This window comes from Giraffa tippelskirchi, chromosome 6 (assembly GCF_054371585.1).
Source record: "Giraffa tippelskirchi isolate mGirTip1 chromosome 6, T2T-mGirTip1v1.2.pri, whole genome shotgun sequence".
NCBI classification, from domain to species: domain Eukaryota; kingdom Metazoa; phylum Chordata; class Mammalia; order Artiodactyla; family Giraffidae; genus Giraffa; species Giraffa tippelskirchi.
In genome coordinates, this window is record NC_137280.1 from 88,667,435 (window position 1) to 88,680,892 (window position 13,458).

Sequence of the window (13,458 nt, forward strand, 5' to 3'; positions counted from 1 at the left end):
GGGGAAATGAGGCTGTTTCGGGAGGCTGAGGGAATGGGGCGAAGAGGAAACAGATGGGTTGACAGTCCAGATCCCATAACTGTCACACCTGAACGCCTTTCCTCACCCCTGGGGTCCCCCTCAAAGGGGCTGGTGTCAGAGGGACAAAGGGAGCCAGTTTACAAGAGTCCTTGGCCTGCCGGGGCATCATGGGCTTGGCCCGGGGTTGGAGGCGCCCCCTGGTGGCCAAGGGATGCGCCAGATGGCACCCAGAGCCCAGATGGTCCCAGCCCTCGTCCTCTCGAGATTCCACAGAGAAAGGTTAAAAGATAATTTTCAAAAGCGGGTGTAATCATGGCTCTCACCAACAAATAAAGGACACGTGTTAAGACTTGTTTTTTATTGAACTTCTAGGGAACCAGGCAGATGTTCCACGAGGTTCAAAAGAGTCCAGAAAAACAGGCACTCTTTAAGGACAGATCAGACTATTCAGACTATTCGAGCAAATAAATGTGCGAATGGAGGCAAATTGGTTTTTCCACAGGGGAGCCGGCTTGTCAATGGGACCTCGGCTGGATGAGCCGGAAAGAGCAGGTAAGAGTGGTTTTGAATTACTATCAGAAAATCCCATGGACGGAGGAGCCTGGTGGGCTGCAGTCCATGGGGTCACTAAGAGTCGGACACGACTGAGCAACTTCACTTTCACTTTTCCCTTTCATGCACTGGAGAAGGAAATGGGAACCCACTCCAGTGTTCTTGCCTGGAGAATCCCAGGGACGGCAGAGCCTGGTGGGCTGCCGTCTATGGGGTCGCACAGAGTCGGACACGACTGAAGTGACTTAGCAGCAGCAGCAGCTGAGAATTCACGGAGCTGTGAAGTTTGAAGAGGCTGTTACGAATCAGCTAACTTGGAAGGGAAGCACGTGTTGTATGGAGATGATGCTTTGAATGGTCAGAACTGATTCACTGAGACGCAAAATGTTCCTTGCAGAAAGATAAAACAATTCCTTCCTTCCTTCATTCAACAAACACCGGTTCGTGGAGCAACTATTGTCCACTGTTCCAGGTGCTCAAGACATAACAAAGATGCAAAACAGAAAACGGAGGAGAGTGACACTGAGTGACCACCTCCTGGAGCGGGGGACAGAGAATGGTTCTCTGAGGGGACACCTGGGAGTGGAGAAGCAACGGGGGTGAAAAAGGCACCTGGGAAACCAGCCAGTCAGTGTGTTTCTGACCTGCTACTCACTGACTCACAGGCCAGGGCCCCAGTCAAGTTCGAGGCACAATTCACGTCTTTGGAGAGTACAGTTCCTCTTTCTCGTGGGGTTACCCGCACAGGTCTGAGCACAGAGGAGGGGGCTGCAGTCATGGTCCCTGCTGGGGCGCATCCTTAGGCAGGCATCTTGGTGGAGGAGGAGGCCTCCTTCTTCTTGGTGGTGGCCTTCAAAAGCGCCAGCTTTTTGGGCAGGCTGGTACTGGCTTTCATCACCACGTCATGTTCAATCTTCTTCCGGATCCCAACCTCCAGGTTCTGGGGGGAGCAGGTATGGAGCAATCAGACTGGGACCTGAGGTGGGAGGGAGGGCCTGGCCTGCTGCCTTTTGTTCTGTGAGCTCACCAGGGGCTAGATCAGCAACCCTCTCCCTGAAAAAGCACCTGAGAGTCTGGTGGCTGGGGCTTAAGTCCTACTTCTGCCCCACACTCTGAGAACACTGTACACACACAAAACACCCCTTCTCATCTCTGGACCTCAGCTTCTAAACTTCTGCTCATTCCCATTTTATAGATGGAGAAACAGAGGCACCTGCAGGGAGGAGGCACCTGGCCAGGGCTCCCAAACTATGTGAGTGATGGGAGACCGGAACCCAGCCCACCCAGACTCTCTGGCTTAAAACTCCAGCCCCTTCTTGTCCTGTCATCTCTGCTTGGCAAATGGTGAACCAGGGCTCTGAGAGATATGGGGTGGAACAAATAAAGGCATAGCAATCAGAGCCCAAGTGTTTGGGTCCAAAACTGATGGTTTAATCCTATTACCTAAACTGCTCCCTTGCTCTATGAGTTCCAATGACCATGGTGACCATGGGTGTCACCACACACCTGGATGCAGGGGACACAACAGCAAAGACACAGAAAAACTTCTGCCTTCACGCGGCGGACATTCAGAGAGAGAGAGAGCGTGTGTGTGTGTGTAACCTTCAATGACACTCTGGTAAACTGTTGAATGACGGCAGATAGCAAGAGGTGGGGTGGTGAGGTTACCATCAGGGATGGCTGCTCAGAAGCAACGCTGGCAGCCAGCCTTGACCTGGAGGAAGGAAGCAGTGTGGATTTCTGGGAAAGAATCCAGGTGGAGGAAAGAACTAGTGCAAAAGTTCCCAGGTGGGTCAAGGAGCAGTTAAGGGGCCAGTTAGGCTAGAGGGAGTGAGCCAGGAGGAAAGAAGAGAGGGAGGAGGTGAGGGCAGGGAGAAGACAGGGGTAGAAAGTACCAGGTCCTATGGGGAGAACTTAGGCTCTTCCTGAGTGAGGTGGGGTCATGGAGGGTTCTGAGCAGAGGTGCCCTGATTCAGGAGCTCTCAGGTGCTCAATGGCACCCCGTGGCTATTACTGGAGGGGCGGGGGAACTCCTTCCCTGGGAGGATGTGACTGCTCTAGTCCAGGTGTTTTTAGATGATGGGATGGGACAAGGTGGGAAGGGGGTCAAGGAGGTGCAAAGTGAGTGCATTCTGTATTAATCCTGAAGGCAGGGACTTCCCTGGTGGTCCAGTGGCTAAGACTCTGAGCTCCCAATGCAGGGGGCTCAGGTTTAATCCCTGGTCAGGGAACTAGATCCCACATGCCACAACTAACAGTTCATCTGTTGTAACTGAGACCTAGCACAGCCCAATAAAGAAATATTAAAAAAAAAAAAAAATCCTGAAGGCAAAAAGGATGAGGTCCAATCTGGATGTGAGAGAAAGGGGGAATCCTGAATATCCGGAAGGAAGAGACCTGTAGGATCATGGTGGGGTGATGGAGCACAGTGGGGGAGCCTGGTTTTGGACATACTAAGCTTGAGCTGCCCAAGAGACACTTCCCTCCTCTGGCTGCCACGTGGAGGTAAGCAGGGTACCCAGGTCTAAGGAAACTGAGGCTCTCACATCCTGGTGTTAAGACTCTTGTGCTTCCACTGCAGAGGGCAAGGGTTCAATTTCTGGTCGGGGAACTTAGATCCTGCAAGCTGCATGCTGCAGCCAAAACAAAAAGACAAAAAACTGAGGCTCTGAACAATATAATCAAGATTGTAGGGCGAAGGACTGAAGAGCTGATGCTTTTGAACTGTGGTGTTGGAAAAGACTCTTAAGAGTCCCTTGGACTGCAAGGAGATCAAACCTGTCAATCCTAAAGGAAATCAACCCTGAATATCCATTGGAAGGACTGACACTGAAGTTGAAGCTCCAATACTTTGGCCACCTGATGCGAAGAGCTGACTCATTGGAAAAGACCCTGATGCTGGGAAAGACTGAAGGCAGGAGAAGGAGTGACAGATGAAGAGATGATTGGATGGCATCACGGACTCAATGGACATGCATTTGAGCAATTCTGGGAGATAGTGAAGGACAGGGGAGCCTGCCGGTGCTGCAGTCCACAGGGTCACAAAGAATCTGACACGACTTAGTGACTGAACAACAACAAAGGGTGAATTACTGTGCAGAGTACAATTTGAATTCAGATCTGACTCCACCAGATCTCTTTGAAACTTCTCTGCAATCTTAACAAGTCTTTCCGCAACTTCTCTATAAATTTAACCCTGTTCACCTACAAGCACTCCTATAGCACTGAATCCTTACAATTCTAAGACAGAAGTGCTATCACCAGGACCATTTCTGTTAAGATCTTCGGGATGTAGTTACACTAGGTGTCAACGGAACTGCGTTTTTCATTCAGCACATCCTTCTTGCAAGGCTGGGATTTTTAACTCCTTTCCCAGGATGCCTGCCTTTTCGAGGTCTATTAACGAGGACAATTTCGCGAAAGCAGCTAACACGTGAACACTTTTCTGAGCGCCAATCCCTGCTTTAGAAGGCTCGTTGGTTGCTAGATAATGTTTCCGTACCCACCACACAAAGGAGGAAACTGAGGCTCACAGCTCTGGGACTTCTTCATCCCCGACTCGCTGCACGCCCGCACTCACCTTCTTGATCTGCTGCTGCTGCACGATGCGGGCCTTCTTGGGTGCGATAACGCGACCTGGGGAGAAACGCGCTCTCGTGAGGCTGGAGAACATCGGGCCCACCTCACCCCCGAGTCCCCGGCCCGCTTCTCACCGCCCTTCCTCGGGCCCCGGTTCCGCGCCGAGGCCGCCGCCGCCGCCGCCGCCGCCTTGCTCTTCGCTGGCTTCTGCGCTCGGAACTTGCGCTGACCCTGCGCCATGATCAGGCGTGCATCGGAAGAGGGGGAAGTCGCAGAAGGAAGGCGCACGGCACGATGGGATACAGTGGGGCTGAAGGGCGCAATGACTCACGGGATACAACGTGGCAAAGAGTTAAAGGGACCAGCTACTCACAATGGTAGTTGATCATAGCCAGCGTTAGCGTTTGGCAAAAATTTCGAAGTAAGGGAGTCCATCCTAAAGGAGATCAGTCCTGGGTGTTCACTGGTAGGACTGATGTTGAAGCTGAAACTCCAATACTTTGGCCACCTGAAGCGAAGAACTGACTCACTGGAAAAGACCCTGATGCTGGGAAAGATTGAGGGAAGGAGGAGAAGGGGACGACAGTGGATGAGATGGCTGGATGGCATCACCGACTCGATAGACATGAGTTTGGGTAAACTCCGGGAGTTGGTGATGGACAGGGAGGCCTGGCGTGCTGCGGTTCACGGGGTCGCAGAGTCCGACACGACTGAGGGACTGAACTGAACTGAAGGGTTATAATGATAGCCTAACATTTATTGGTCACTTGTTTTGTAAAACTTACACTGTCTTATGCTTTTTGTTAGTAAAATTCAGTTTACCTAAAAAAAAAAAAAAAAAATTTAAGGGGCGCCCCACACTTCAGCGGGCTTCCCTGGTGACTCAGAGGGTAAAGAATCCACCTACAATGTGGGAGACCTGGGTTCGATCCCTGGGTTGGGAAGACCCCCTGGAGAAGGGAATGGCAACCCACTCCACTATTCTTGTCTGGAGAATCCCATGGACAGAGGAGCCTGATGGGCTACAGTCCATGGGATGGCAAAAAGTCAGACACGACTGAGCAACTAAGCACACCAAACTTCAGTAACCAAGATAAAAATATTTTCAACATTCAAAAATAATATTTTAATCTTAAAAAAATCAAATTGTCCACTACAGCCTGTGGACTGGCTGTCTGATGTTGTAAATAAATGTTACTGGCATGAACGCTGGTTATCAAAACTTAGGGAAAGTCAGGATAGGCAAGGTCAGGGTTTCATTCTATTGAGTATCTTGATATTTTGTTCATCAGGGAGGTCTTTTTTTTTTTTTTTTGCATTAATTTTTCTTTCTTTTCTGTTCTTTTTTTTGGGGGGGGGGCACACTATGAGGCACATGGGATCTTAGTTCCCTGACCAGGGATAGAACCTGTGCCCCCTGTATTGGAAGGGCAGAATCCTAACCACTGGGCCACGAGTGGGAAGCCCCAATTTTTTTTTGGTTGTGCCACTGGCATGCCGGATCTTAGTTCCCCAGCTGTGCCCATTGCAGCAGAAGTGCAAAGTTCTAACCACTTGACTGCCAGGAAATTCCCTGCATTAATTTTGATTTTTCAAAAAAAATGCATAAAGCTGTTATTTATCTTGATTGAAAGTGAAAGTTGCTCAGTTGTGTCTGACTCTTTGTGACCCCGTGGACCATACAGTCCATGGAGTTCTCTAGGCCAGAATACTGGAATGGGTAGCTTTTCCCTTCTCCTGGGTATCTTCCCAACCCAGGGATCGAACCCAGGTCTCTTGCATTGCAGGTGGATTCTTTACTAGGTGAGCCACAAGGGAAGCCCAAGAAAACTGGAGTGGGTAGCCTATCCCTTCTCCAGCGGATCTCCCAACCCAGGAATTGAACTGGGGTCTCCTGCATTGCAGGTAGATTCTTTACCAACTGAGCTATCACAGAAGCCCATTTATCTTGATTACTGAGCTTCTTATGACATCCTTTAAAATTCTGCACCTGAGGTGTCACCTTCATTTCAGCCCTGACAGCAATTTAAGAGGGAGGTACCAGTATTATCAGCATTTTATAAATGAGCAAAAGAAAGTATGGGAGAGATGAAGTGATGTGGCCAAGATCACACTGCAGAAAAAGAGGTGGAGCTGGGATATGAACTCAGGCAGCTGGGCTCCAGATGCTGGCCTCTCAAGAGCCACACACAGGCTCTTCCCGTATCCTGCCTGCTTTCCCTGCTCTGGGAAGTACTGTGGTTGCAGGAAGAAGGTCAGCTATTGGGCAGGACATTCAATAAGTTTATTATAAAAATAATGGGGATATGGAGGGCATATGGAAGCTATGGAGAGCTAGGTTGGTTACTTCTGGGGTCCATCTAGGGTCTCCCACTCAGGAGATGGTGGCAGTAAGGGCTGCCTGGAGCTCCTCTGGGGTAAAGACGCCCAGCTCTGTGATGATGCCACCAGTGATGAGGTCGTGGGGGGTGACATCAAAGGCAGGATTCCAAACCCCAATTCCTGCAGGGAAGAGGAGAAGCAAGAAGGCGGGTATTTGGTCAGTGGATGTTCTTAAGCTATTGTTACATGTTTCCCTCATGGTGGTTCTTGGGGTTGGGGAATCCTTGAGAATCTGGGGATTTTTACCCCCCAAATGCACAAATGCATGGGTTTTGACACCCAGTAATAAGTTTAGACACCCTGATATTCCCGGATTGTTGCTAAGAAGGCTTCAGAGTCTTATACATGCTTACCCCATTTGTGCCTGCTCCAAGAATCTCTTTAGGAACCTCCAAGAGTCCACCCCAGGGCCTTTGCTTAGACTGTGCCCTCTGCCTGGATGCTTTCCCTCAGATATGCATGTGATTTAATGTTTCATTTCCTTTCAGGTCTTTGCTCAAATGTCACCTTCTCAGTGAGAACTTCGCTAATCATCCTGTTTAACCCACTCCCGGAACAGACACTTCCCGTATCCTTCTGTGCCTCATTTATTTATCCCCTCTGAAAACATACAGTGGAATTTTACTATTTGTCTTGTCTGTCCTCTGTCTCCCCACTGGACTGTCAGCTCCATGAGGGTAGGGACTTGTATGTCTCTCCCCCCACCCCCCTGGTTGTGCTAAGAGGCATGAGGGATCTCGGTTCCCAGACCAGGGGTCAAACCCAAGCCCTCTGCTATGGAAGCATTGTGTCTTAGCCACTGGACTGCCAGGAAGTCCCACTTTTAAGTCTTTCTTCACTCCTGTACCCCTGGCCCCTAGCGTGGCAGCTGGCACTGGTCAGGGACTCAAAAATATCTGGTGAATGAATAACAACCTCTTACACAAGAGGCTGCAAACTGTTTTCTCTGGCTCAGTTATTTTTTAAAGACCATCGAATTAGCAGTCAGCTTTCAAAAAATCCCCTGGAGAAGGGAATGGCTTCCCACTCCAGTATTCTTGCCAGGAAAATCATGGCCAGAGGAGCCTGGTGGGCAACAGTTCACGACATCGCAGAGTTGGATACGTCAGAGCAGCTAACACTTTCACTTTTCAAAATGTGGGAGATTTTATCCATGTAACAAATGTTAAGGCTTCTCTTGGAGAAATCAGAAGACGGATTATCCTGGGGCCTACATTCCTCTGACCCTTCGCCACAGCAGAGTACTGGGGTCGCCAGATTGCACCTGGTCCGTGTTACCCAGCTTTCTTGGAGGGAAAAGCAGGCTGGGTTGTCAATTCCACTTTCCATGGTCTTGTGGATTTTGACCAGTGCTAAATAATTAAGCCCCCAGGAAGGCAGGGGCATCAAAAAACACTGAGAAAAATTTTTTCAGAATTAATGTATCTATTTTAATTTATTTACTTTTCATAGTCTTTTCCATTATGGTTTGTCACAGGATGTTGAGTATAGTTCCCTGTGCTATACAGTAGGACTTTGTTGTTTACCCATTGTATATATAATAGTTTGCTAATGTATCCTATTTTTAGAAAGCTATAAGGAATCACAGCAGAAAACAATAGAATATTAGGACTTCCCTCCGCTTAGCTGTATAGTATTGTTTTACACTCATTCCATATTTGGAGTAAGGGATGCTGGCCTCATTGTATTTTCAGTGCTCAGGAGTTTTAACTGGTCTTTTTTTTTTTTTTTTTACATTCTTTTTCCAGTTAGGTTGTTACATAATATTGAGCAGAGTTCCCTGTGCTATATGGTAGGTCCTTGTTGGTTATCCATTTTAAATACAGTACACACATGTTTGAACTGAAACGTGAGTTAAACTGAATAACTGGATATCCATCCTTCATGTATTCAATAACGTCTGACTCTTTGCGACCCCACGGACTGTAGTTCACCTGGCTCCTCTGTCCGTGGAATTTTCTAGGCAAGAAGACAGAAGTGGGTTGCCATCTCCTCCAGGGGATCTTCCCGACCTAGGGAGTTGAACTTGCGTCTCCTGCATTGCAGGTGGGTTCTTTACCTCCAAGCCATTGGGAATGGATATAGATATAAAAATAAATAAATATACTAGTGTGTACATGTCAATCCCAAACTCCCTAACTATCCCTAACTGGTCCTTTTTATAAAAGTTTTCAATCATAACCTGTTACTATTTAATGAGCACTAACTAAGGGCCAGGTACTGTTCTTGACATCACCTGGGTTAACTTGTTGAACATCCTGGGTGTATGAGGTAAGTCATAACAACAGCTCATAGGGCCCTTATGGATGAATTTTAGGCACCTGGCTACAGTCACGACGTGTGGGGAAGTTGAGAAATATCTGTCTCTTCAGAAGCATTTGACCAGGTGGTATTCTTACTTCTTATCCAAGTGAGAAAACAGAGGTGGATAAGAACAAGACAATTTGCTCAAAGTCTCCTGACTCATTACTGTACCTTCTGACCATGGAACGGGGCTTTCCAGGTGGCACAGTGGTAAAGACTCCGACTGCCAATGTAGGAGACGTGGGTTTGATCCCTGGGTGGGGAAGATCCCCTGGAGAAGGGAATGGTTACCCACTCCGGTATTCTTGCCTGGAGAATCCCACGGACAGAGGGGCCTGGCGGGCTACAGTCCATGGGGTCGCAAAGAGTCAGATACTACTGAGCACATGCACAGCGGTGAATCTGACCTCCAAGATGTGTCTGCTCTAATAACGTGGCTTGAAGGAACTGCCTATGTCTTAGAAGGCTGATGATAACCCAGATGCCACCTGCCACGTGACAGAGTCAGGGTGCCTACACAGAGGTGCCCAGGCACTGTGGTGTCCCCCTCTCTGAGTGGATGGCTTACCTGGTGCCGCAATCCTGACCCCATTGACGTCGGTCAGCTCCTGGCCAGGACGCTCCTCAATGACGATCTCCTGGCCAGTCTTCAGGTGGAGGTCACACGAGGAGCTGGGGGCAGCCACATAGAAGGGGATGCTGTGGTGCTTGGCCACAATGGCTAGCTGGTAGGTGCCCACCTTGTTGGCTGTGTCACCATTGGCAACCACGCGGTCGGCTCCCACGACAACAGCTGGGGAATGAGATGCTGGGAGTCAGGACCCGGCCCTGGACGCTGGAGCCCTGCCCACCAGCGCCCCTGCCTGCTGACCTGATACACCTCGGTGGGCCATGGCGGCTGCCGCCATGCTGTCAGCAATGAGGGTGGCGGGGATCTGCTCGTAGACCAGCTCGAAGGCCGTCAGCCGGGCTCCCTGGTTGTAGGGCCGGGTCTCCGTGCAGAAGGTGTGCTCGAGACGGCCCAGGTTATGCAGTGAGCGGATCACACCTGTGGGGCCCAGCCCACCAGAAGAGGCCAGGATAAGACAGAAAGGGATAGATGGGCACAGTGACCCTTTGGCTAGCAGCATGGTACTCCAAACCATGCAGTCCACCCCCAGGCCCTTGCAGTGGCTGTTCCTTTCTGCCTGGTACACGTGTGCTTAGAGAAAGCCTTCTCTGTGAGGCCTTCCAGGATTACTCCATCTCACATAGCAACCCCTACACTGCCATCCCCTGCTCTTTCTCTTTAGTATGCACCACCTTGAAATGAATCAGAGGTATCTGTTGACTTGCCTTTGTCTGTTCCTTCTACTTTCTCCACTGCTGGGTCCCTAATTGCTAGAATGGTGCTTGGCAAATAGTAGGTGCTTAATAAATGTTGAGTGATTGAAGGAATGGATGCATGGATGAATAATGGGGAACACAGTAGATAAGCATTTATTAAGTGTAAGTTTTTTTAAAAAATATTTATTTAGTTGGTTGCGAAAGGTCTTAGTTGAGGCATGTGGAATCTTTAGTTGTAGCATGCGAACTCTTAGTTGTGGCATGTGGGATCTAGCTCCCTGACCAAAGATGGAACCTGGGCCCCCTGCATCGGAAGCGTGGAGTCTTAGCCACTGAACCACTAGGGAAATCCCTAAGCATTTGTTGAGTAAACGAATGAATGTCTTGCCTCAGTATCCAGGCACAAAGGTGGGACTGAGGCAGGCAGGGAAACATCCAGTAGAATTAAGAATTAAGAATCAGGTGGACTCTGTTGCCTTGAGTGCCAGGACCCAGTCCCCCCAGTCCTGGTCACAGCTACTCTAATCTTTCTTTAGGGGGCTACACCCTTCCTCTCAGTCCTCTTAGAGTCCAGATCCCACCCACATTCTAGGCACATGGCTCAGGCCAGGCCTGTTGAATGACTGATCCTAGATGGGTAAGTGACTTTATCATGGCCCCCAAAATACAAGGAGACTTTTGACACTGTCGAAATAGAGATCCTTGGCTCTTTTCCTCATGATTTGAATCCTGGCCAAGCAGTTGAGTGTGAGGATGATGCCACTATGGAGGAGGGCAGACCTTAGGGATGGGGAGAGAAAGATCCTGATGCTACTGAGTCCCCAGATCCAGCCATACCAGATCCAGTCCCCAGAAGCCAACCCCTTGAGTGTGTTTCTGTGCAACAACTAATAAATTCACCTTTCTGGGGGATGCATAAAGTGGTTTGGGTTTCTTTCTCTTTCATCCAAAAAGGGCCCTCCCCCATCCCTGTGGATGCCCACTCACCTAGGGCTGTGCCATAGCCAGCGGTGGCCAGTGCACCAGTGTTGCAGTGGGTCAGCACGGTCACCTTGCCACCCTGGGGTGCTGCCCGCTTTAGGAGGTGGTGGGCTCCCAGGTCCCCGATGTTCCGATTGTCCCGGAGGTCTTTTTCCAGCATGTCCTCGGCCCAGCAGATCACTCTGAGGCCGACAAGGGGCTCTGAGCACCAGCCACCAGGCTTCAGGGCCCACCCCAGCCCCTCCTCACTGCCCAACACTGCCCTACTAGCGTTCTCTTGCTGAAAGCCTCTCTCAGCTGTGGGGCTGGTCCCTTCTTCTACAATCACCTAACTGTAACTCCATTCGCTCTTGCAATGCATTCTACCAGGCATCTCCTGTGTGTCAGGCACTGGGAGACATAGCAGTGAATAAGATAAAAATCTCTTCTTCTAGGGAGCTGACACTGGGGTCAGGGAGGCAAATGATTAGCAGATAATAAACGGAGGGAAAAGGCAGCAGAGTCAGGAGACAGAGGGTAGGGGATGAACTGTATTATATGCGGGATGGGGAAGGCAGAAACCTGAGACCTGAAGGAGAGGAGATTAGCTAGGTGGATACCTGGCTTGCAAACACTGAGTGTGCAAAGGCCCTGTGGCAGGAGAGAATCTGGTGGGGTTAATGGAGAATATCTGTGTAACAGATGTGGAGGGAAAGAGTGGGAAGAGAGCAGGGAGAGGACCAGGGCTGGAAACAAAATTTCTCAAAAGCAAAAACCAGGTAAACCAGGTGGCACTAAAAAGGGCCTCCAAGGGCAGATAGGGCTGGGGAAGTTTAGGGAAGACACAATCAGGGGATTAAGTTCAAGGACCTTGGGGCCAGGCGGCCCGGTGTTGAGTCCCAGGCCTGCTTGTGTGGCCCTGGATTAAGAGCACCTTGCCTCAGTTTACCCAACTGTAAAACTGGCAGCTGTGCTCCACCACCACCACCGGTGAACGAATGAATAGCCTCGGGTTAGAACAGTGCCAGGCCCATGGTTCCTCTACCTCTCTCTGACAGCCTCCTCCGTTGCGCCCTCCTGCTCCGCCTCCTGGGCCGCGAGGTGGGCCAGGTCCCGGGCGGCGCGGGCCATGTTGACGGCGGTGGGCCGGGCGGTGACAAGGAAACTCAGCGAGTCCCGGACAAAGGCCACGAGTGCGGCAAGGCCAGGTCCCCCTGCGCCCGCCTGCAGCTCCACGGCGAGGCTGAGGCAGCCCACGAGGGCAATGGCTGGGGCGCCGCGCACCTGGACAGGGAATTGGGGGCGTCAGGGACAGCAGTCAGGGGAACCACCCCCCACCCCAACCCGAGTCCCGCCACGCGACTCCACCTTCATAGCGCGGATGGCCTCCCAGGCCTGGCGCACCGAGCCCACCGCCTCATAGCAGCTCTGCTGGGGCAGCAGCAGCTGGTCGAGGATCTGTAGTGAGCCCCGCGAGTAGCGGATCGCCTCCAAAGTCATGCTGTCACAGTCGCGCTCACCACTTTTCTCCGGGTTCCGGGGGCCGCTCGGGCCAGAGGCGGAGCCGGAACACGCGGAGGGGGCGGGGCCTCCCCGGATGGAGGCGCCTGCGCACAGTAACACCGCAGGTTCCCGTAAGTCGCCATCCACCTGTCGGATCCTGCCCCACCTTCCCAGCACAGCCTAGTTAGCTGCCCCCGCCACTATTTTGGGAGCAACTACCTCATGCCATATATCACGATCCCCAAGTTTCTGGTGGGCATCCTCAGGAGCGCGTACTGCCTGTGGTCTTTATGTAGAGCAAGGCCCCAATTGGGGTCCCAAGATCGAACAGACCCTTACTGCTGCCTTGACACCGGCCCATTCCTGCGGGGAGGCAAGTCCAGTGGGCTGGGGGCCACCACCCCTCCTGACTGGCACATTACAAGTTCCGAGAAATTAAGTCGGAACCTCAGCCCTAGGAGTGTCTGATTTGTTCACGCTGTTATCGCCAACGGCTCAGACGGTGCCTGGTGCACCGCAAGTGCTCCATCACTGTTTGAGCAATGATCCTTCTCCAGAGTTTAGGGGAGGGCAGTGGGCCATGAGCCTCCTGGTGGATGCTCTGCTGTTTGGAGGCTGTTTTCTACTCACTTTACTAGTTTCCTTCAAAAGTACACTGGGTACCCTTCTAAGGTGTCCCCATGGGCAGGGGAATAATGAACAGCCCACACCTGTGTGCTCCATCCTTTGCTGCTTTGGGCCAGGATGCTGACCACCTCACATTCCTGCCCTGTTGTCCAGTCCCCTTGTCATCCCTTACAAACTGAGCCTGTTCTTCCACCACCTCCAGGA

The 13,458-nt window shown here is 51.0% G+C and overlaps 2 protein-coding genes across 2 annotated transcripts; both read right to left on the reverse strand.

Moving 5' to 3' along the window:
• Positions 1-364: 364 nt before the first annotated feature.
• C6H19orf53 (chromosome 6 C19orf53 homolog) lies at positions 365-4,414 on the reverse strand. The gene is made up of 3 exons (XM_081501507.1): positions 4,287-4,414; positions 4,154-4,209; positions 365-1,513 (listed from the first exon to the last, which is right to left on the reverse strand). Exons 1-3 carry the CDS (start codon positions 4,390-4,392, stop codon positions 1,373-1,375), a joined length of 303 nt encoding a protein of 100 aa, XP_081357633.1. The 5' UTR covers positions 4,393-4,414; the 3' UTR covers positions 365-1,372.
• Positions 4,415-6,414: 2,000 nt separating this feature from the next.
• MRI1 (methylthioribose-1-phosphate isomerase 1) lies at positions 6,415-12,655 on the reverse strand. The gene is made up of 6 exons (XM_081501505.1): positions 12,493-12,655; positions 12,170-12,408; positions 11,152-11,327; positions 9,710-9,886; positions 9,407-9,631; positions 6,415-6,654 (listed from the first exon to the last, which is right to left on the reverse strand). Exons 1-6 carry the CDS (start codon positions 12,622-12,624, stop codon positions 6,527-6,529), a joined length of 1,077 nt encoding a protein of 358 aa, XP_081357631.1. The 5' UTR covers positions 12,625-12,655; the 3' UTR covers positions 6,415-6,526.
• Between the last annotated feature and the right edge of the window lie 803 nt (positions 12,656-13,458).

Bases quoted from the DNA above. Each gene is read 5' to 3' on its own strand.
- C6H19orf53 (XM_081501507.1), bottom strand. From the start codon at position 4,392: ATGGCGCAGGGTCAGCGCAAGTTCCGAGCGCAGAAGCCAGCGAAGAGC. The intron at 4,210-4,286 runs GTGAGAAGCGGG...GTTTCTCCCCAG, and splicing joins CCGGGGCCCGAGGAAGGGCG to GTCGCGTTATCGCACCCAAG. The intron at 1,514-4,153 runs GTGAGTGCGGGC...TGCTCCCCCCAG, and splicing joins AGCAGCAGCAGATCAAGAAG to AACCTGGAGGTTGGGATCCG.
- MRI1 (XM_081501505.1), bottom strand. From the start codon at position 12,624: ATGACTTTGGAGGCGATCCGCTACTCGCGGGGCTCACTACAGATCCTC. The intron at 12,409-12,492 runs GTGGAGTCGCGT...TTCCCTGTCCAG, and splicing joins AGGCCATCCGCGCTATGAAG to GTGCGCGGCGCCCCAGCCAT. The intron at 6,655-9,406 runs GTAAGCCATCCA...TCTTCCCTGCAG, and splicing joins GGTCAGGATTGCGGCACCAG to GAATTGGGGTTTGGAATCCT.